Genomic DNA, 23388 nt, shown 5'->3' on the forward strand with positions numbered 1-23388 from the left:
CTATCCAGGCTCAAGCTATACTCAAAACTGCTCTAGAGGAGTTGTACACCCCTAGCTGCCAGTGCTATTCAGTGGCCTAAAATAAAATGTTTCGCTCCGGATGATCGCTGCAAAGTATGACCTGTGTTTTGATTTAGTGTGCTGATCTTTAAGGTGCATTTAAAAATGTTGATACTCCGACTGATGTTCCTGCTGTTGTGGAGTGACTCATGCAGCCAGCTATGGTCGAAGGGTTTGGTGGTACATGGTGTTTATGTCGTTTATTGTGAAAATTCGGTCACAGTCCCTATGATCACTGTTACATTGCTTTTATGGCCTTATTTTGGTGATTTAGAAAAGTGTTTTGGTTTGGGATTTTTGCACACAGCGTTGGTGTACGGTGCTTTTTCTGCAATATTTTGCTGTCTTTCCTTGGATTTATGTTTGCACTCAGTCACATATTCACTTTAAGATGTTTTCTTGTTCATGTTTTAGTTTTTTGTTTGTTGCGGTTGCACCCGATTCAAGAGCCGAATGGCTCACAGGGCTCTATACCTAATCAATGAACTTGAACTTGGCTTCTAGAACGAGCGCGTTCCGGGGTGGTCAGATACTAAAACGAAAAACAAACTCTAAGCAATTTAAAACTTCTATTCAAATTATAGCGCCAGTATCAAGTTAATACTTGTAACGCTGAACCAATTAGGATTAAATAGTGTTCGTAACCGAGGCTTTAATGCTATTGAAAGCTGCAGTTGATCGATCCATCAATCGATTCATGTTCGTAGATTACTAATCGTCCATAGCATAACATGGGGAATCGATTCTCTGTGAAAATAACGATTCCTCTTGATACGCTGCATGGAGCCCGTCCAATGGTTGGGATCGGAATCGTTTCAATGTTTGTGTTGAATCGAAGGCGGAAAATGTTGTTCATGGCAAGTGGGCGTTGTTGAGGGCATCGATTCCAATGCAGTGGTGGAATCGCGAGGCGATTCGATTAGTTGGTCGCTGCCCGGCAGACGGAGATGTCTGCGACTCACAGAGCCAGGTGAGGGGACCTCGGGGACCAGGGGATAGGGACCAGGGGATAGGGACCAGGGGTTGGGGACCACGGGGACCAGTACTGAGGGATAGACTGTGGGATAGAGACCACAGGGATCAGGACTTGGGGGATAGAAGATGAGGACCCACAGAGCCTGGAACCGGGACTTGGAGTAACATGGACCAGGCACTGGAGGGAGAGATCGGGAACGAGAGGAAGGGAGCAAGGCTCAGCCGCTTTAGTGTTAGGGACCAGGGGATAGGGACCATAGACCAGCGAGTGGGACCAGGTGTTGTGGGCAGTGGCGGGTGTGCCAGGGTCACGTGCTGAAGGGGCCAGGATCCCTGGGCGAGAGCGCCCTGGCGGGGTGGCTTTGGAGAGGATCAGCGGGGACGAGGAACCCCGCGGACGGGGTCGGGGCACGCCAGGGGTCTCGGACCCAGGCGGTTTCGTGAACTCTTTCACGGGACCTCAGCGGTAGAGCTTGCGCCTCGCAATTGCGAGGTTGCGAGTTGAGAACATCGTTGGGGGTGAGTCAGCCCATCGGCCCTCCGAGGTCAATAAAATAGGTACCGCTTGTCCAAGATGTCCCAGACCCACGCCCATCACGAGAATCTGAGTTACCCCCCTGATTGAGGGCTGATGAGAGGAGATGGGTACTGCGTCATTGCTCATTTGATGAGGAAATTACTTCGGCTCATCTGGACCTTGGCTAAGGCTCCACGTGTCATGTCCCGTGATTCGTTTTGCTTGTTAATGTGTGATTGTGTCTGTTAATTGTTACAACTGATTTTGTGGGGAGTGCAGGTGGTGTATTTACCAGTCGTCGTGTCGGGTTTTATTTTATATTACACCGCTTCATCAGTCCGACATTACATATCGTTAGGGGCCATCCGTATAGTGCGCATGTAGCGGAGTAACGCGCAAGCGGTGTGAGTTGTGGAGAGAGACGTCAGGGCACTCAGGTGCGGAGAGCGGCAGCGACCAGAGGAAGTGACCAATTAAGATGATTGGCTGGCTGCACATGCAGACGCGGCGTCGGCGTCTCGGGGTCTGGAGATTGAGGCATAGTAAATAGAGGGGTAGAAAAAGCTTAATAATACTACTTGCACTGCTGGTGGAAAGCCGACTCATGCTGTATTGGTTATGGGGATTGCTTATCCATACTTCACCAGGTGGTCAGTGTATGTTGGTAAAGCGGGCTGCCCAGGCCAAGTTCAGATATGAAAGTTTAAATAAATGTATTTGTTTAACCGGGCGAGAGCTCAAGAGACTCAAGAGAGCAGGTCTCACATGCAATAGTGACCTGGGTCAGCAAACTTAAAGAAGCAAAACAAATAAAATACAGCAATGAAGTACAGCAATATTACCTGCCGCTGATGTCACTCCTGGCTGGGTTCACTCACAGCACAGTGTGCGGCCACTATGCTACTGCCCATTTAACCCATAACACCTGGGTCTGAGCTACCAGCGAGAAACAGACAACTATGGAGGCATGTAAACACATGGGTCGTTTGATAGGTTGGTTTGAAGGTCAGGGTAAGCATTCAACCTTCGTTGAATGGAGATTAACCAATGATTTATGTGGTTTAATTGATGCAATACCAACTGTGCTCTGTGGCACATGCTACGTATAAATCATGTCTTTATCCAGCAATAGATCGTGAATGATCGGGACTCATCTGGGTCATCATCCACATGAGATTATTAAGTTAAAACTGTCGCGTTCTTTGCTCAAGTTATTAAATTATGTTTTATTTTTTTGCTTTTTCACTAAATATTTCGTTTTATTGCGTGCAGTGTCTTGATATGTTTAAGTATATAATTGTAGGGTATTGTGTACTGATGTTGCATGAAACATTTCGTAAATATTTCAAATAATTTGCCATCGCAAAGCAATCTGGAATGTTTTATGGGCCAATTGCCAAAGAGCCAATCTTTGTCTTACTGGATCTCACTGTGTTATATATAGTTATGTCTTATTAGTAATACTGAAAGCAATTAACGGGAACATGTGAGTCACCGCTCGCTCGGTGCCTCTTGAAGTACATAACCACTCATTGTAGATTTCCTTCGTGCATTTGTACTCGGATAGTGCAATTTGTGGATGTTCTTCACTGATGCATCAAAGGTCCCTCCACATTGAGCTTTGAGACCTCACTATTTGGATCCTTGACCCTATACTTCTCCCAAACATTGATATTCAATGCAATATAGCATATTTGACCGTTAAATACCTCGTTTGTTAATTGTGCAACATTCATTAAGAATCATATACACCTCTGCAGTATTGATGTTTTTGTATTTTAATGTTATTGCTACTGTAATCAAGCACAGCAGATCCCCCATGTAAAATATCCTGGCAACTGGCTAAAAGGCACCATCTGTGTGACAAATTAAATAAATTCAACCTTAAACATAGCCACTCTGACCAATTAACCGCCAACACCCAGTGTAGTATTTCTTCATGGTGTAACTGTTCTTTTATATATAAATTCTCACATATCTGATATATTCAAATATCCACCTATACCTCAGTCCCCTGTGAGGTATACCACCTATTTATTATATTTGGATTGGTGCTGGTCTGTGAACTACGTGGTGGCACACACCTGAAATCCAGAGTTTTGGAAGCAAGGGTTAGCGGCTCACGTACATTTGTGAACTCAAATCTGGTGGCATGTGCCTTTACCAATAAGTGGCAGTACAGCAAGTGGAGGCCCTTCTGTCAGGAAGCAGTTGCAAGGCTGTGTTGTATCATTGGCAAAGCTGGCATATGTGGGTCTGCTTGGTGCTCATTGAGCCTCACCCTGGTTTGTCACCATCAGGATTGCTGAGTTCGAGGATCTCCTGGCTGAGGACCACATCAGCCTGGAGGAGCTGCGGAAACTCTGCTTCAATGGTAATTGTGGGCATGTGCCATAGACTTACGTGCATGTGTGCGTGCCTATCTGCCTTCGCATGTGTACATGTGTGTGTGTGTGCTTAACAAGGTCAAGATTTTTTGTACCAGTCTTGGGACTCCCCTAGGTCGACTCGGCTTCAAATGAGTGCCTGGTGTGGTGTGTAAATATCGCCACGTGGGTAACAGGTGTGGTGCTGGCGATCCACCTCCTCGTGTGCCATGCCGGCTTTCATAGGTGCTCGCTAACAGCACTTGCCCCAAAAATATAATAATGAACACATTTGGTAATAATCATTTACTTATTTATCCAGGAAAGCCATATTGGACATAGGACTTTTTCAGGAGGGTCCTGCATTGGGTTTTTGATTTTCAGATATTTTCAATCAATTAATGAGTGTTCAAATAAGTTGGAGGAAAACGGAGCACCTGGAAAAATAATCCATGCATGAGAGGGGGCAACACTCCATTCCCGTATAGATGGAAACAGGTGGCAATTAGACCACTTGCTGAACTGCCTTCTGGAAAGCCAGGGTATGGCACCTCGATACCCATGGAAAAGGAATTTCTCAACATATGTGCGATCCACCAAACCTCGCCTCCACAGTGCAGGATTACAGGCATGTGTCACCACCAGGAGGCTATAACAAAGACGCTGTGTTTCACAGATGGAGCGTGCAGTAGTTTCATAGTAGGGGGTGATGTTGCAGGTATTTTTTCAAATTTGGACCATGACGGCAGCACACAATGGCATACACTTTTTGAATTCACACTGTAAAGCCGATGGTGTATTCTCTAAGGGGACTACACCTGCAGTATTAACCAGGGCGCCCTGCCGGAATGGAACTGTAAACCTCTGCAACATGTGGCGAATGCACTACCGCTGGGCCATGTCACTACCCCATAATCATTAAAGCTATAAAGATGGAGGTAATCATTCGTGTAATACTGCTAAGTAGGTTTTCATGGATCTGATATACAGCTCTCTGATGTGCTTTAGGGTTGTACCGCGTGTTGTTTGGCGCGATGTCCAAGTGTCAAGCACACTCAGGTCAAACAACTCTTCCATGCTGAGATAGTGATGATGCATTCAGACCAAATCACCCAGAATGTGTCCAGTCTCGTCACATCTCAGAAGCTAAACAGTTTGAGCCCGTTTAGTATTTGGATCGGTGACCAGCATGCACACCACGTTGTCATCGGCAAGCGGGGCTGTGGATCGCGGTGGTCCGCCAAGCTTTGTGTAGAAGAATCCATTGTTGTACTGTAATTTCTATGCTCTCCGCCTTCAATCCACACTGACCAGCATGGTGGAAGTACAGTCCACAACCCCCACTACCTTCATTCATTCAATATATGTTTTCGTGTAAAAACTTGGCCCCACGAAAGAGGGCATCGCAAATACTTTATTACAGTATACATTTAACGAAGGTAGTCCTACCTATAAAATCAAGACACGTATACAAATATTAAATGAGGAGACATACTCAAAGAAAAGATAAAAGGAAAAACATAGTCTTGAAGAGTTTCCTGAACTGTTGGTGCTCGGAGCCAATCTGAGGGGCCGGCGGCAGGGAGTTCCAGATCTTAGACGCCACACTCGAGAAGGCCCCTGCTACCGCCCAGCGTAGAATGGAAGATTCTAGGTTGAGCTAGCAGGGCCTGGCCTGAGGAGCGCAAGGTATATCTACCTGACATCTGGGTTGCCATACGGGGCTGCAGGTACTGAGGACCAATGACGTTTTGAGCTTTGTAAGTCATTTCAACAAACTTGAATTGTATGTGATACCTGACTGGTCGCCGGTGCAGATCACGGAGGATTGGTTGTATGTGCTCAAAACGGCTAGCACATCTAAGCATGCGGGCAGCCGCATTCTGCACCGGCTGCAGTTTCCGAACCAGTCCACGGGGCAGCTGATCCTACAAAGCATTTCCATAATCCAGACGCGTTGACACAAAGGCGTGAACCAGTGTTTCGGTGTTCCGAGGTCACGAGCGGATAAGAGGGGTCACAGCCCTCGGAGCACACTTAGATGATAAAACTCCGCTTTGGCCACAGCTGTAAGCTGAGGGTGCATGGTAAACCTACGATTGAACAGCAGCACACCGAAGTTGTGCCCCACTGTTACAGTGAGAGGGTGTACTCCATTAATTAATGGAGGCTCAAGCTCCCCCTGTCCCATCGTCAGCCGACTCTATGGCACGGTGATACCTTTATCCAGCAGTGGATTGACATGTAAATTATGTAGTGATGTTGAATCTGAGCAGCTCTTGTTTTTGCTTTGACAGGTGTTCCTTATGAGTCGGGCATACGGCCACTCTGCTGGAAGGTGAGTTTGCGTGAGGTAATTTAGTTATAAAAATTAATGAAATTCCGCAACTAAAATAAACTACTGTAATCTTGCATTTAGATAATAATAATAAAAAAACACATTTGTCGATAAACCGTGGCCTAAATAATTTATATGAAATACACAACGTTTTGAGCAATGTGTTGTCCTTCCCCCGCACCTCCGATTAGCACGGTTGGCTGCATACGGTGTGAAAGAAGTTCAACGTACATGCATACAATGGCCCTCCTTCATGGCACATACATAGAGAGGCCAGGGAGAGTGGATAATAAGAGTTGGAATTGTACTTCACATCATGGGGCCTGATGAGAATTACATTTTGAAAATATTTTATGACGACCAGTTTTTAAATTGACATATGAATAGTAACACTCAAATTAGCTATTGAGTAACAGACAAACCATTCAATATTGAAGTGTTACAAGTTCATTGTCTTCAGGTCCCATGATGTAAAGTCCAGGCTTAAATTAATCTGAACATTTTTTAAATAAGTTGCTCATTACATTACATTGTTCCAAAACATCCCTAGATCAACGACAGAGAGAGCCTTAATACATGACGAAAACAACTGGATTGAGTTCCTACTGATGTTAGTGGACTATGCTAGTTTTGCGCTCACTACTGCTATGGGTAAACTATCCTCACATTAGGAACGTGGATCTCTCACCGCTGGTTCGTGGCCACCATTGAACATGAGTGCTGTTTCATTGATCGCTTGAGCACGGTCAAGATCAACTTCAGGTCAACATCACATTTTCTTTCTCTTGACAGATCCTGTTGAATTACCTGCCCTGCAAACGGTTAGAATGGCCTGTGTTCCTGCAGAAACAAAGGTAAGAATGTGCTCAATAATTGGGTAATTTGCACAAATTTTGTGATTTCCCCGTGACCAAATCACTTGGAATGTGTGTTGTCCTTTCAATTCTAAGCTAAGCAGTTGTTAGCCTGGCTAGTGCTTGGATGGGTGACCAGCTAGCACAAACAGACCTGGACAGCTGCGGGGCTACGTGATCAGCAATAGATGGCAGTGCCGCAAACTCCATTGTTGTTCTGTACCTCTATGCTTCCACATCTGTGCTCACCTCCATCAGCTACACTGAAAAGCGTGGTGAGGTATGTAAAATTTTCTCATAACGCCGCAAGGCATGGGAAGGCCCTCACCCAGCAGTGGATTGACAAAAGGGTTGTACATGGCATTGGAGAGCTGTGTGTTGAGATGTATAGGTTGTTGCTTTGCCCTCACTGTTTTACAAGAGCTTGCATGTTTGTTAATGATAAATGAAACTTAAAAGTAGTCAGGCGTATCTCTATGACACTCCATCAATGTTTCATGTAAATTTAAACTGGCTTAGTGGAGAATGTTTCGGCGTCCAAGTCGGTCATAACATTCTTTAGTGTTAAGATTCTCCTTAAGTCCTGAAGCATTACCAATAGCCAAGATCAATCGACTGCTGGAAGAGAGATTTTCTAAACTATCGCCATATCTCAAACTCTCGATGCAACAATCCATCTAGCGCCAAAACACGAGCGGATTTCATCCCTCCATCCCCGCAGTGTGTGTCCTTACGTGCGCATTCCCTCCTTTGGCTGCCGTTCTGTCATTAGTCTTGAGAAGCAGTCAAATGTCCTGCACAAGCCCACTTACTTTTATTAAGAGTCAACATGGCTTGTGTATGTTCTCTCATTCATGTGTTCCTCTTCTTGTCGCTCAGTGTAAATCCAAGCATGCACATTTCCATTTTGTCAGTCATCCACGTTTCTGTTCTGTATGCCATAATTGATAATTATATACACTAATTAATAGTCCTGAATAAGTTAATATTTTTTTCACCATTTGTATGTGCTTTTGTGTGTGTCCGTACATATTAGTATACAGCTCAATCACAAAACAGAATAGAGTTTCGCTTCATAGACTGGTTTGCCTGCTTGTTTTCTTTATGCGGCTCCTTACAGGCACACTGGGAGGAAACCAGGAGATTAAAACGAGAGGCTTTCACTCAACATCTTTCAAGGGTCTGTCATGCTGCAGCCAGTGTGCATTTACTATTAACTTTTGGCCTGCTGACGTGCGTGTATTTGGCAGAAATTTGTACCGGCAATTTTTGCGGGAAATGATTCTACAACCTGGAGCAGCCAAAGTGAAGCATGGAATCATTCGGGAAGACGTCACGTTCGAGGATCACGTACGTTGTCTCCAAATATCTGCCAAGAATAACTCATTCACTCTGATGGTGGTGGCAACACATGCCTGTAATCCAGCACTGTGGAGGCGAGAGTTGGTGGCTCGCACAAATGTTGTGAAACTCTCTTCCCATAAGCGTTGAGGTGCCATACCCTTGGCTTGCCAGGAGAATGCAGTGCAGCACAAACGTGGACTCCATCTGTTCCGTCTGTATTAGAAAGTGTTTACCGCTCCACACGCATGGGTTTTCTCTGGGTGCTGTCGTTTCCTCCCACATGTAAACATAACACCTTAATATATAGAGGTCCGCAGAGTGTGGGAAATTGTTGGTGCTGACTCATCGTGCGACTGCCTTCCAGTTTGTCTGTGGGTCCTCCACACGCCTCTAAATCGTTTTGTGTACGATAATGAGTGAATACTGAGCGGCAAGTTGGAATGTATGATATTAGTCATATGTATGTATGTTCAGTTCATGTTTTTGTCTACAGCTTTGACCTCTAGAATTGCTTTTATTCTTCACTTTATCTGCTATTTGCTTAAGAGGCTTATCTTGCCAAACAAACAGAATGGCACCATTGTTTTTATTTGTTTTGCAACTTGTTATTTGAGGTACACTTTTTGGTTGGTAAAATGTGGGACTGCAAGACAACTTCTCCTTGCGAATGACATTCCCCGGGTGCTCAGCACAAACTGTACTCAGTTCCTGTTATGCCTTTTAAAATAGAGAGCTTGTGACTATGGAAACAAGTTCCCAGCTGTTATCTACAAAGGAATACAGTTTTCTGATGGATGTGTGAAGCGCACAGTGACTGTACTGATGTTTATCAGTCATATGTTCATGTTGTAGTACCAGAGTAATGTTTAAAAATTTCTAATTATTTTTTAAATAATGTTTCTTTACGGAATCAACTACAGCGTGTCTTCTCAAAGTTACATCTCACCACACATGCATCACGGGTCAGACATTCTTGATGACAGCAAAACATACTTTTACATGTGTGATACATAACGCCTTGTTCAGAAACTTGAAAAGACCAGTAAACCTGCTGGCTACGCATGCATCTAATCCAGCACTGTGGAGGCGAGGGTTGATGGACCACATGAATGCTGTGAAACGTCCTTCCTGTGCATGGAAAGGTGCCTTACCCTAGTTTGCCAAAACAGCAAGATGTGAATCCACCTTTTCCATCTCTGTGGGATAGAGTGTTGCCCTTTCGCACAAGTCGATTTTCTCTGGGCGCCCTGGTTTCCATCCACATGTAAACACAAATTAATTGGGCGATAACTTAATATGTAGAGGACCGCAGAGCTTGTGGAGGGGGAATTGGCGGCGGTTCACTGCTTGGCTGCCTTCCCGCTCATCTGGGGTTTCTCACGATTCCGAGTCGTTCTCCGTCTTTGAGAGCGAGCGAATACTGTGCGGCGCATTAAAATGTGCAGCCAACCGGTTAGTTATGTACGGTGCGAAAGAAAGTCATCACACATACGTTACTAAAAGGTGGATTGTGATGCGAGGCATGCGTACTGGAGTGTAACATCAAATTGTACCTGCTTCGATGTCCTCTCATCTCCATGATCTAACTGGTGTATCTCTGCCATTACAGCCGCTGAACCCGAACCCGGACAGCCAATGGGCAAGCTACTTCAGAGACAATGAGGTTCTGCTGCAGATTGACAAAGACGTCAGGTAACGCCGCCTTCCCACTGGTGAAACATGCGGGCGTGGAGTTCACGGTTAGCGCACTGCAATGCAGAGGTGACCGGTTCAATTTGATCCTCTGGCACAGCATTTAAAACAATGGTGCAAATTACTTAAATCTCCCCCACCCCCCTCTTCAATCTCAGTACTCGACTATAAATGGGTTCATCACAGTTTATCGGCTTGGTGGGGTGAAGTTAGGGTATTCCTACCTCTTCCAAGGTGTCTAGTCAGCATGGAAGAGTAGGCCAAATACCTTATACAGGGTTCTATAGAACTATCTCTAGTGAAGGCCCGACTGTCAGCAGTGGTGGCGTTAGCAGGAAATTGCAGGGCTGCACTTGTTTCTTTACCTTGGGCCCATAGTTGTGCCTAATTATATCTCCCTTCACCTGTACGTGTGCAGGCGGCTATACCCGGACATGGCGTTCTTCCAGCGCGCCACGGACTTCCCGTGCCAGCTGCTGCGTGATCCGCAGCACAAGTCGGAGACGCTGCGCAAGCGCGTGGAGCAGACAACGCTGCAGGCGCTCAGCGTGGGACGCACGCGCATTGGCGTCACCAACGTGAGCGGGCGCGGCGCCACAACCGCCACCACTTCGAGATGCTGCAAAGAAAGCGCGCACCCACAGGGCAATGGAAACCAGCAGCATTGTTGTATCATGCTCCCGCAGAGATGCCAGTACCCGTACCATTATCGTAGCGTGCACCGCTAGAGCTGCCAGCACTAGCTACGGTATCATCATAGTGTGCACCGACAGGAACGAGACACGCCAGCAACAACAGCTGCCATTCGTCATTAAGTGGTGGTGACGTCACCATGGTGCTTCTGCCAGGCCAGGTGCACTTTGAGGCCACGTGAAGTGTCGTAGGCTCACTGGCAGGAGTTCACAGGACAGACCCCAGTGATGGGTTGATGGACTGAGATGACTGGCAGATGTACCAGCTGTGCCCACCTACCGTGTCAACTGTGACACGCCAGCACCACCACCATTACCAGCACCAACGTTACAGATCCCATCAGCACCATCATCAGCACCATCATCAGCAGAAGTATCGTCGACAACATCATTACCTCCATTATTATCAGCGCTAACACCAGAAGCAGTACAACTATTACCGCTGCTAGCACCACCATCACAGGCAGCATCACCGGCAACAGCAGTGCAATTGCCACCACTGCTGTCACTAGAAGCAGTAGTCCCGCCAGCAGCAGCAGCACCACCTCAGTTCACTGCCATGCTCAGGCACTCAGGCATAGACTGTAAATACCAGCATTTGGTTTCACTGGTGTCAGTGTTGTTGGCACGACCAGGTGAATCGGCTGAAGAAAGCGGCACGCTCATCAGTGGAGTAGCACGCCAGGTGATTTCATCGTAGGATTTCGATTGCCGTCTGAGCATGCTAATTGTGTTTGCGAACAACTGAAGCAGTCTCATGGTAACTGAGCATGGTGGTGCACGCTTCCAATCCAGATATTTTGAGGCCGGAGGTTAGTGATTCACACGCAGATCTGTTAAATTGCCAAACCCACTGCTCGGCTGTAAGTGCGGCCAGGTTATTGGCATTCAGCCATGTTGTGGTGTGCCAAACACTGTCTAAGGCATAGCATGCACACACGACCGCCTATTTCCTTCCCCCACACCTCTGATTAGCACTGTTGGCTACATATGGTGCGAAATAAATTCAACATATGTACATAAGCGCTGCGGTGGCTAGATGTTATCTACCTCACCTGGTGTACAGGAGGTTGTGGGTTTGATCCCGACCCTGACGCCTGTATATTTGGAGTTTTCGTGTCTCTCTCCCCGTAGTCGCAGGGATTTTTCTCTGGATCCTCCGGTTTTTCCCTCCACATTTAGGATCAAAATGCATTTAGAGCATTTGTCTGCTATAAATTTCCACGTGATAAGCCAGTTTGTTGAGCTATCACTTGTGATAGCTAGATCGCTTCTGAAAGAGCTGTAGACCTCAGTGGTCCTTACCTGTTAAAATTAAAGTGTCAGTTATTATAGTAGTTTACATATGTACATCTGATGCCACGTGGTGTTTGTCGGCGGCACTGCCAGGTGATGCGGCCCTAAGAAGGTGGTGCGCTCGTCGATGGAGGAGTATGCCGTACTGCCCGATGGGCAGGAGGCGCACTGGGAGGTGGTGGAGCGCATCCTGTTCATCTTTGCCAAGCTCAACCCGGGCATCGCCTACGTGCAGGGCATGAACGAGATCGTGGGGCCCATCTACTACTCATTCGCCACGGACAGCAGCCCCGAGTGGAGGGGTGAGGGAGGACACATTCTTTCGGCGAAACTCGGCGCGCACAGAGCAACGCCAGCACAAGCGGTTCTTTTTATCTGTACATTTGCAAAAGTATTTTGCTCCGACAGCTACCCTTTGGCTTCTGTACCGAATTTAAATACTTTTGGCGACATGTGCATGTTAGAAAGCATTACAGAATCCATTTCATTCGTGCAATTTTTCGTAACTTTTTTATTTTGCCATTGGCTGCGCTGGCGTTGGCGGCGGTCACGCGCGTGAATGAATGCAGAGCACGCCGAGGCCGACACGTTCTTCTGCTTCACGAACCTCATGTCGGAGATCCGCGACAACTTCATCAAGAGCCTAGATGATTCACAGTGTGGGATCGGGCACAACATGCAGCTCGTGTACAGCACGCTCAAAGAGCGAGACCTGGAGCTCTACATGCGTCTGGTCGGGACACCCACCCGCTCACGCACGCACGCGCACCGTGTCACTCGCGCACGTGCATTCAATCGCGCACGCATTAATGCAATATAAGTAATTGAGCGCTCAAAAAAATGGTTGGAAGCTGTTATAAAAACGCATCTACTGGGGGGGCGGCTTACCCCTTGAGTGAGCCCAGTATTTTGCGGACGCACTGCAATTGACGCGCGTGCGGCACGTGACCCTGCAGCAGGAGCAGAACATCAAGCCGCAGTTCTTCGCGTTCCGCTGGCTCACGCTGCTGCTGTCGCAGGAGTTTCTGCTGCCCGACGTGCTGCGCATCTGGGACTCGCTCTTCTCCGACACACGCCGCTTCGACTTCCTCATCCTCGTCTGCTCCGCCATGCTGATGTGAGAACATGAAAGAAGATCAAAAAACATACATACATACGTACATATAGAACGCTTCGCCGCAGCAGTGTCTCCTGCACCGTTCACATCGGCAGGACAGCGCCAAGGCTGTCTGCAATGCCGAAGACTAATTATTAAGTTTAACATGTAGGCTTTCGTGACCAATATCCATAATACAGGTTTCTTTGGGTTAGATTGCGTAAATTGAAATGTGTCGTTAAACCCGCCACCACCAGATGCAGCCAATTAGTAAGGTTTGCCACGTCAACAAAACATGCCAATTCGTTACTAGAGAGTAAATCCACAATATTTACAATCTTAAGTACGACGTTTTGCCAGTAATTACAACCGGCATCATCAGGCGGACAGCCAGATTTGTGGAAAAATCCTCTTGTTTCATTCCTTAAATAGAGGGATAGATGTGATGACGTCGCTTGGGAGCCTTTCACGTGCGAAGGGGAGGGATGAATGAATGCATATAAAAGGCTCATTTTTTCATTTTAGCTTTTCCTTGAGTATGTCCTCTCATTTTGATATTTTTTATATGTGTCTTGATTTTATAGGTTGGACTACCTTCGTTTAATGTATACTGTAAAGTATTGTGATACCCTCTTCAGTGGGGAAGAGTTACTACTAAAACTAAATTGAATTAATAAATGAACACTACATCGCTCGCTTTCAGATGCACTTCTGCGGCCGTCTGGAACACTCTTCCTTTCTGATATTAGGAAGCCACTGGAGCTATGCACTTATAAATCTGGATTAACAACTAATTTCTTCATAACTGCTTTTTGTGTTTAGTTTGTTATCCTTCCCCCGCACCTCCGATTCGCTTGGTTGACCATATACGGTGCGAAAGAAATTCAATATACATTCATGCAGATGTAAGAAGTTGTTGTGAGATACAGAAGGCGAGGCCGGTGATCTCCATGCATCCTACCCCCTCACCAGTGAGGAAGCCTCCAGCGGACAGGAGTGAGCTGTTCACTTGTGGAGCGGAAACATGGAGACTGACAAATACAATTGAAAGAAAACTGAAGAGTGTGCAAAGATGCTTGTTTAGAATTAATCTGAGAGAGAAAGAGGAACACGTTGATTAGAGAGCAAACACAAGACACGTCACTCAAAGGAATAGTGGCCGGAGGTTTAGACTAATGATGGAGTGGCAGCCAAATGACCTGGATGGATTGCTGCTTTGAAAAATCGTGAGAAGTGGTTCCTGTTTGGGAAAGCCTACATACAGCAGTGATGTGATCATGACTGCTGTCGCTGCTGCTGATGAATGGATCGGTGAGTGATTATTCGTGCTGTACCGTGAGCAGGCTCATTCGAGACCGGATGCTGCAGGGCGACTTTGCTGTGAACATGAGGCTTCTGCAGGTAAAGTACACAATTGTTTAGACAAACTCACACAGCTGCTTGTTCGGCAAGTATCCATTCATGAGTCGTAGAAATACAGGATCGCAGTTTTTTATTGTTTTTGTCTCATTTATTACCTTACTCTCATTTTTGTGCGTTTCATCTTGATTAGCATATCATTGGCCTACAATTTACATACATTATAAATAGACGATTCTCGCATGCGTGATTCGCTGCGTGTATCTTGAGCGTAATAATGTTGATTGATAAGTCGAAGCATCGCATGCCTATACGATAATATCTTGAGAGGCAGCACCATTTACATTCTATATGTGTAGTAAAGGCTACAGAAGCCGGACTCAACTAAGCTGGAATTCGGGGTAAGCCTGAAGGCAAACTCCAATGACTTCATCAATATTAAAACAATAAAACTCGACCATGCCAATAATGACTTGTTAGCAGGTGACGTATATATATGAAGATTCTGAGGCCTCGCCAGGCAGTGCTCGTCTTAATCAACGTTAGTGGAATGATGACGATGATGAGTAAAAGTTGACCCTGCCCAGCGTTTTGACTTGCAAACTTCATATTTGGAGAGCCCTTAAAATCTATGAGCGGAGCAACTGGAAATGTTTGTGCTGAAAACCATGGTGCAAGTGACAGTGCTGTTGGTTTGTTGGTGGTCAGCTGTTTTGTGGTGTGATATTAACGTGGGCGGGCAGGTGCATGCATGAGGACGTGTGAACCGTGATTGGTTTGCCAACGTCGCCATCGTGGAGCAACCCTTCAGCAGTGACCTGTGCTCTGCACCAAACTCGAACATCATGTTGCTATGCTCCACTTGCAGGACTACCCCATTCCAGATGTCCAGCCCATCCTGAAGAAGGCAACAGAGCTAAGGGAGTCCTCTTGACAGCCGCTCCTTTTGCCACGCGCTCCTAACGTTCGACGCCCAAAGGACTGCCGCTCCTACCCTGACGCAACAGCGCTGGGGGCGCTACTGAGAAAGCGGCCGGTGATTTCTCCCCATCACAAGCTGAGCGGAGCGTGCCATCGGACGGCCCATCCTAGTTTAAATTATGGCGTTATTTCTGGAGTCCATGTGCATTACTTTGTTTTCTTTTTCCATCTCTTTCCAAAAATCCGAATTGAATTTGATATCAGCATCGTGGCGTGATATGAAAAATACTTTCAGATATCTCATAACAGTGCAAACCTTTGTGTTAGAGAACAGATCATGAAAGCAGATATCACAGAGCTACATCTAAGATCCCTTCAAGTGACCTCCGTTCGACAAAGTAGGCGGCAGCATTTTTCCACCTGCTCTTACATCCTGAGAAAGATATTCATTGTGTGACAGTCAAACCGATTGACAGTCAAACCGATATTTTAAATTTCTCAGCACAAATTGAATGTGATGTTCTATTTGTGCAGTCATTTGTGACGGTGCAAAGACTTATCAACTCACCGCACTGGAAAACTTGGTTTGTTTAATCACAGGCAGTTGTCTGAATTGGAACCCGGGGTCTTGGCAGGTAAGCTCTGATCCACTCAGTCATCTCATCCTTGTGCATTACTTTCCTTATCGTTAATTAATTGTATTTGTTCGAAGAGAAATATGTTAAGTCATTTAATATTCCCGTCTCCGGAAATAATTCATATTGATAGATGGCGTCACTGATGTAGCTTTTATTCAAATTGCAGATGAGAAGTTTAAGCAATGGTTTTACGGTGCTTTTAATGTGACGACGTTGCATTGAGCGGCCACTAATTAAGCCTCATCGATCTATTGCTGGAAACTGGAAGAGAGTGTAGTGCAATTGAAGTGTATAACCACTGCTGGATAATAATCCAGCTTTAATTATTTTGATACAAAACAAAAAGCATAGAATTCATTTTCTCCTTTGGAGAGCTGATGTTAAGTCATGGATGTGAGTACCATCGGGACATGATTATGAAAATGAAACTCTCAATGAAGTGCTTATCCACTCGTCATAAATGCACTCCATCTCATCCAATCTACAGAGCTGAGCAGGCTTGAGTGGTTAGCACTCGTCCGGGTGACCACCAGGGCTTTCCAGGTGTTGTAGGTGTGTGGCTGCCACGTGGCCAGGGGATAGGAGCGCTAAGTGTTACTCCCTCGTGTGCGTGGGTATTCCACGCGTTCTCCTTGTTCCTCCCAAATGAAGCCAAACACTTAGTAATGGCATTGGCCCAACATACCAATGCACGGCCCTCCTGAAAAATAGTCTTGAGGCTCACATTGAAAACTTATTTCTGAAGAACTAATTTTCGTGTTTAGTTTGTTGTCCTTCCCTGCACCTCTGATTAGCACAATTGGCTACGTACGGTGCAAAAAAAGTTCAACATACATACATACATTGAAGCTTCACTGAGTTAATTCATTTAAATCTCAGCAAATCAGTACTAGAGTTCTGCATAAGCTCTAATGCATTACAATTGTACAGTGATTGTTTATTACAGAGGTAGCACTCCTGGTTCTTGGCAACTTAATATAGTTTGTAATCACCAAATTTCTCCTACGTCATGGAAATCAATTCGGATGTCTCGCAGAGCAGTAAGTCCCTTAATGTTAGAGAATAGCCACAGAAGTGGATACAACAGAACTACCTCTGAGACCCCCTAAGGTGACCTCTGGTTTATACAGTTGGGGTAGTACTTTTCCACCCACTGCCACTGAGAGTAATGTTCATCATAACAGTCAAAAGAAAAGTTAAAGTGCTGCCAAGTGGAGCCAGGAGTTGGCCAATAACAGCATCGTTGATCATGTGGGCCTTTTCCACCAATCAGAAGTATGGCTCGGCTGTCCTGCTTTTCGGTTTTAGTTGTAATTCAGCAAAGGACGTCCCCCGGATGATGAACACTTGCACGTGATTGGTGGCTGATGCGCCGTTGCACTTTGACAATTCCTCTTGACAGTCTTAGAGTCTCTGCCTTTATGGAGAGCTTATTTTGCTGCGTGGTATTTCACAATTAGGGCAAATGCATAAAAGGCAAAAGTATCTGGGATTGGGGTACATTGAACCACGCCCTCAGAATCTAAGACTTAAGCTGCTTTTAGAAATGTGAACCTACATTGAAGCCACTTATTTGAGACTGATTATTTGGTAGATTAATTAAATGTTATTATTTTATTACTGATACCTGGAATAGTTAACTGAACATCTGTTGCACCTCTCTGTAAGTGAGAATTGATTACATAGTTAATTACAAATGTGAAAACTACAAAACATATTAACGTGTTGGCAAATCTGCTCCTTTTGCATCTGATTTTGTGTAAAAATGTGATCCTCTGTCAGTTACCAACGAAAGGGCAGATCAACAAGATTCGTTTTGTAAAATTGTGAATTAGTCTCAAGATGCCGTGTCTGGAGTCGGAACATAACATGTCTCTTGTGTTCCCTATGTATACTGCAACCCGTCTCTTGAAAATTGTGTTGAAAGACAACAATCAACTGTATATCTGCACACGTGGTGTATAGTTTGTATCCAATGTTACATTTACAGGATTTCCAGTCTCATCTGCTACATCTTTATTTGTTGATAATTCCTGAGTCTGCGATAGACAAATGTTAACTAAGGAGCTGGTGTTAACATGTTTACCCATTCTAAATGCACTCCGAAATATTAATAAGGGAAATAATTTCCTTGCCAATTTGCTGCATAGCACAGTAGCCATAGATTATCATTCATAGGCAGTGATAGAATGAGTTCGTATCCCACCCAGGGTGTAGCGATTAGCGAGTTTACTGCTGAGCCGATTGTTCTGTGTCAACACTTTGGTTCCCCTGCGGATGCCCAGTCGTTTATGCGTGGAACTACTTGCCTAGGTTAAGCTTTGAGGTCGACATTGACGACCGTTTGTCATAATTCACCCGTAACCTCTTTTCCACTGGCACATCCGGGCCTAGCCAGCACCCTCAAGGTACGGGTGGTTTTTCACTGGCTTGCCATGCCGAGCTGAGACCAAACCTTGTACATACGTATGTATGTTGAACTTCTGCACCGTACCTAGCCAACCGCGCTAATCGGACGTGCGGGGGAAGGACGAGGAAACCTTGATATGCGAGCCTCAAAAGAAAGTCGAACGAGGCTCGGGCCAAGCAGGGCCAGTGTCGGAGTGTGTTCGTTGCATGCAACGCATCGGGTTAGGACGTACACCAGGAGGATACAGCGCAACCGTACGTGTGCATCTTGCGCTAGCGGCATGGCTCGGTTTCTGCAGTGGAAAAATAAACTGACGGGAGCTGAGCCGTGCCGGGCTGGCTTAACACGACTTGTTTGTGCAGTGGAAATGAGGTATATAGTCGGTCACCGTGTGCTATTGATGATGGTCGTGATTCTGAATAGCCTCGAATAGAATCGCACAAAATGTCTACATTTTGCGTGGTGTTTGTGTACGCACTGCTTGGCGACGGTTCGCACCGAGGTAAACGGAACGATCGCACACAGGTGTCAATGCTCTCATCTTGACTTGGTGGCGAGATGTTATATCCCTCGCCTGGTATGCAGGAGGTCGTGGGTTCGATCCCGGCCCTGACGCCTGCTGTATAGTTGGAGTTTGCATGTTCTCCCTGTAATTGCGTGAATTTTTCTCTAGGTCCTCCAGTTTTTCCCTCCACATTTAGAAACATGTGTTTAGAGTATTTGACTGCTATAGGTTTCCACATGATAAGCCACTTCGTTGAGCTATCATTTGTGGCCAGGTCGCTTCTGAAAAGAGCTATCTAGCCCAGTGGGCCTTACCTGGTAAAATAAGAAATAGTTTAAGTTTTATAGTTTGTTCACTCAGCAGCAATTTGTATGAAAAATGGAAAGTATTTTTGTTCTGAGTTAATAATTTACAGGAGAGTATAAACCTGGGATTACCTGCTGCTTCTGAGAGATTGTGTTATTTTATAGCACATTTTGTTACTTTTGTAAACGTTTTTCTACGTTTGTGAAGTACCAAGTGATCTGTCAGTATATATAGATGGACGCACACAGACGGTTACTGCTCCCGACTTGAAATCGATTTTATCTTCACGTTTTTTTTGTTTGAAATGCAATCTCGACTTTTTTTCAATCTGTTACTGATTAAAAATAACTGACGTGAAATATTACACTCGTTATTAATGTTAGCATGCCAAATGATGTGCAAGTCTTGCCTTTTGCTATTGTGACGCAAGTTGTCGATTCGCCGACCTCAGCATCATGCCCAATGTGACTACCTAGGCGTCCGTGGATCTCATCCGCTTTGAAACGAATGAGATTAGGGAAAAGGTCGCATATACATTACAAACTAGGCATGTACCAATTTTTATTTAACATGCTAAAACATTCTTAAGCTCATGGTCATCATGATCATCATGAGCCCTACTCTTGCATTGCTGAATGGAGACCTCCCCCCAAGCTGTCGTAAATTTTCACGATCCTGCAATGCAACAATCCATGAAGCACTTGTACACGAGCTGGTTTCATCGCTCCATCTCCACGGTGAACGCCCTCTCGGGCGTGTTCCCTCACTTTTGAGGCCATATTGTTGTATTCTGGATTATCGAACATTGTTCGTTCTAGAAGTTTGTTCTTTCCAAGTTTACATGTGTTAACAGTCGATATGATGTCTCACATGTGATGTCTAACATGTGTTAACAGTTGATATGTCTAACATGTGCAGATTGTGTGTGCCATCTGTTCTCGCTCGGTGCAATTCATAGCATGAACCTCTTCATGCTTTTTCATGCACTTTTTATTTCCATTCTCTTTGTCAACGTCGGTGTTTCTGATCCATGTCATAGTCGCTAATATCTACTGATGTATCAAAGCTGACCATGATGAAGAGACGAGGTATGTGTCTGAAAGACATCATTTTTGGGGGGTTGTAGCCTCCTATGAGTCAGTCAATTTATCAAGAGTGTCTGTATGGGGAGCGTGCAAAGCATGCATGTGGGTGACGTATCAGCGACCGAGAACCAATTTGAACGCTATTAGTAAATGATGATAAACTCATCGGACAGAAGCGTGCACGCTGTAAACAATAACACTAACGCAAGTCAAAGGAGATCACTCAACGGCAAAAGATGCAATTTTAACCATATGATCAGTCCTTCCATCATACCTTGCATGTATGTTACGTTATGATCATGCCATGTGGACAAGGATAAGGGTTCGCATTGGGCACTTAAATGCCCCACTAATTTGCGAGTGTTTTTCAAGTTTGAACCATCACACCAGCACACATGACGAGCTTTTTTTCGAATAATGTGGGTGGTTCGTATTTTGTGGATCTTCTTTCGTACGGCTGATGTAGATGAAGAGTGACGATTACATTTTGTGATAATCTACGTGGCAGTATTAGCCAAGGTGGCTGAGGCCTTGCTTTGCAAACCTATGCTGCAAATGGTAAACGTTCTACAGACCGCTCAGCAATGTACACCGCAAGGCATCGTGTGGTCACAATTTACACTTTTCCATCTACAGATCGATCACCCTTTGATTATTGGAGAGGCAGAGGTATGAGTGGCTACACAAATGCCATTCCCCTCTAGACATCGCCACGGGTGTCGCTGTATCAGTGAACATACATTGCTGTCATGATGTCCATCCTAACAAGAGGTTGTTGTTTCCAGAATTGGTGAAATGGGGTCAACACGCTGACATTGCTGAATTACCACTCGTGGACGTTGTTGACTGACAAGACGAGTGTTGATCCCTCGTGTGTTCGATTCCAGGATTGCAGGTGCCCTAACCGAGGTGTTTAGGCCCGTCCACATCTGACTGATCAGTTGCGAAACATGTTGATTTCAGTAGAGAGTCCACATTTGGGAATTATGTTACTATCCTGACGTGGTGGGGGGTTGAGTTAGCCAGGAAAGGAGTGAAGCTGTGCTGTAATGCGCGTGGCCTTATGCTTTAGTCAACATCCTCGTTGCGCAACCACTCGCCGAGGCGTGGACAAAGCAGTTGTCGGCAACTAAGTGACGCGATTTGGTTGCGTAACAGATCGCTGACGTGTGGACTCGGCGTTAGGTGGACTATTCCACAAGGTCGAGTCTAAGGCTGACATCGTCTAGCACTGTCTGTGTAGCGGGCAGCCTGGATCCTGACACAATCATGCGAGGCGCACATTCATATTTTGCCTATCGCGGTTGAGCCCTACATTGGCTGCGTTGGCATTGAACCCTAGGATGCAACTCTGGGTCCCAGAGACCTGGCATGGTGTCTTTGGTATGCACTCAACTCTCGTTTATCCGGGGTAATGGGGGGAAAGGATAAACCCGCAGACTCGACCATTAGAACTGGATAGTATTCCAGAACTCCATTCTATTGATACAATAACATCTCTCTCTGCTGCTGGTGTAAAGGGAATGTAATACATTATCAGAAATAACACTCGGCTAAATTTCTATTTAAAGCTTTCGTGACTGCAGGGATTCATATTCTTCGTTCTTTCGGTAAAGTCACGTAGAAGGGGGAAAAAAGTGCCAGTTCCAGTATACTCACAGACATGTTTATAATCGCTATGCTGCACCGTACAGCGATATTTTATTATGTTTTAATTGTATTATTTTATTATTTCCCTTCTACGTGACTACCGAAAGAACCAAGAATATGAACACCCGGCTAGGTTAAAATTGTTGCATCAAATTGCGTTACGTCATAGCATTCCAAGCCTGCAGTGGTTCTAAGTATAGTTGGCATGCACCCTGGTGGAAGGATACAATGCCCCAACACCATCCTATGTCGCCCCTCTTTGTAGCTCAGCGCCTGGGCTCAACAGTGCCACTGCGACTTCATTCGTTTGCTCACCTTGACGTTAAATTAGTACACGGGATAAAGGCAATGCTTGGGACTTTGCGTGGCTAAACATTTCAACTGGTTGAAGCCATTCACCTTGTGCAATGGAGATCCAGTGGCTAACAAAATAATATCCGTTGCAAGGCATCAAGTCTGCATTAAGCATAAGTACTTGTGGCAAAACACACACATGTTGTGATCAAACAGTCTTTAAAGTTGATTGTCTCATAACAGATACAGGCTGCTCTGTGGCATTGTCTCACCAGTGTTAGACCAGAGAACGCCAACAGGCGAACAGTAGTACAATAGCAATACAAGTATGGACTTACTGATAGCTGGGGTTGAGCAGTTATTTGAATAGCTATTTTTTTGCCAGAAAGGGCCAAAGCCTCTTATTTTTCCATCATTTTGAAACTGGCAAAAAGGTCCCAGAGACAACAAAAACAAGACCCGCTTCACTTGTATCGCGATGGACTCGGGAAACTGCGTGCAGCTCATTGTCTCTCCGCGTGTCGCCGCCCACAGCGGGACGTTCGGATGTCACGCAATGAGCTTGGCAGTGTGCGGCGTTCGGATGCAAATGAATGGTTACTGCTGCGTAGTTTCTTTTTGTCGGCTGCCTTGTTGCTGTTCGTTAAACAAAGGCACACATAGAGGAGGTCAAAATAAAGTGGAGTCTGAGTAAGTCCGTCTGCCGCGTGCATTGTTTACTTCAGCCGCAGAGAGGCGGTGGCAGTTTCGGTGATGTCGGTTTGCCACCTGTCCGGGTTTGACTGAAGCCAAGATGCTAAATACGTGGATTGGCGTTATCAGCATGACACCTTTCAGTACTGGTCTTCGCATAGCACACCCGGTACAGTATTCGTTTAAGGCCGAGTTGCCCTAGGCGAGCCCATGACCATTCAGATTCCTCATGCCACACCACGCTGTGCCCACGAGATGGCATCAGCTGCTCGCATTCACGCGCGCGTGCGTGTTCCT

General features: G+C 45.6%; 1 protein-coding gene across 1 annotated transcript; it reads left to right on the forward strand.

Moving 5' to 3' along the window:
• The first annotated feature begins 948 nt into the window (after positions 1 to 948).
• On the forward strand, positions 949 to 23092 carry TBC1D13 (TBC1 domain family member 13). The gene is given in 13 exon segments (XM_061571846.1): positions 949 to 1030; positions 3853 to 3926; positions 6216 to 6256; positions 7049 to 7110; positions 8361 to 8460; positions 10064 to 10146; positions 10565 to 10724; positions 12228 to 12236; positions 12238 to 12436; positions 12704 to 12867; positions 13091 to 13251; positions 14574 to 14631; positions 15458 to 23092. Coding segments are annotated over 13 exon segments (1200 nt in total). The 5' UTR covers positions 949 to 1007; the 3' UTR covers positions 15524 to 23092.
• The last annotated feature ends 296 nt before the right edge of the window (positions 23093 to 23388 follow it).

The sequence above is a fragment of the Lethenteron reissneri genome, chromosome 48, assembly GCF_015708825.2.
Source record: "Lethenteron reissneri isolate LAM-NWPU_2019-01 chromosome 48, ASM1570882v1, whole genome shotgun sequence".
Classification (NCBI taxonomy): Eukaryota; Metazoa; Chordata; class Hyperoartia; order Petromyzontiformes; family Petromyzontidae; genus Lethenteron; species Lethenteron reissneri.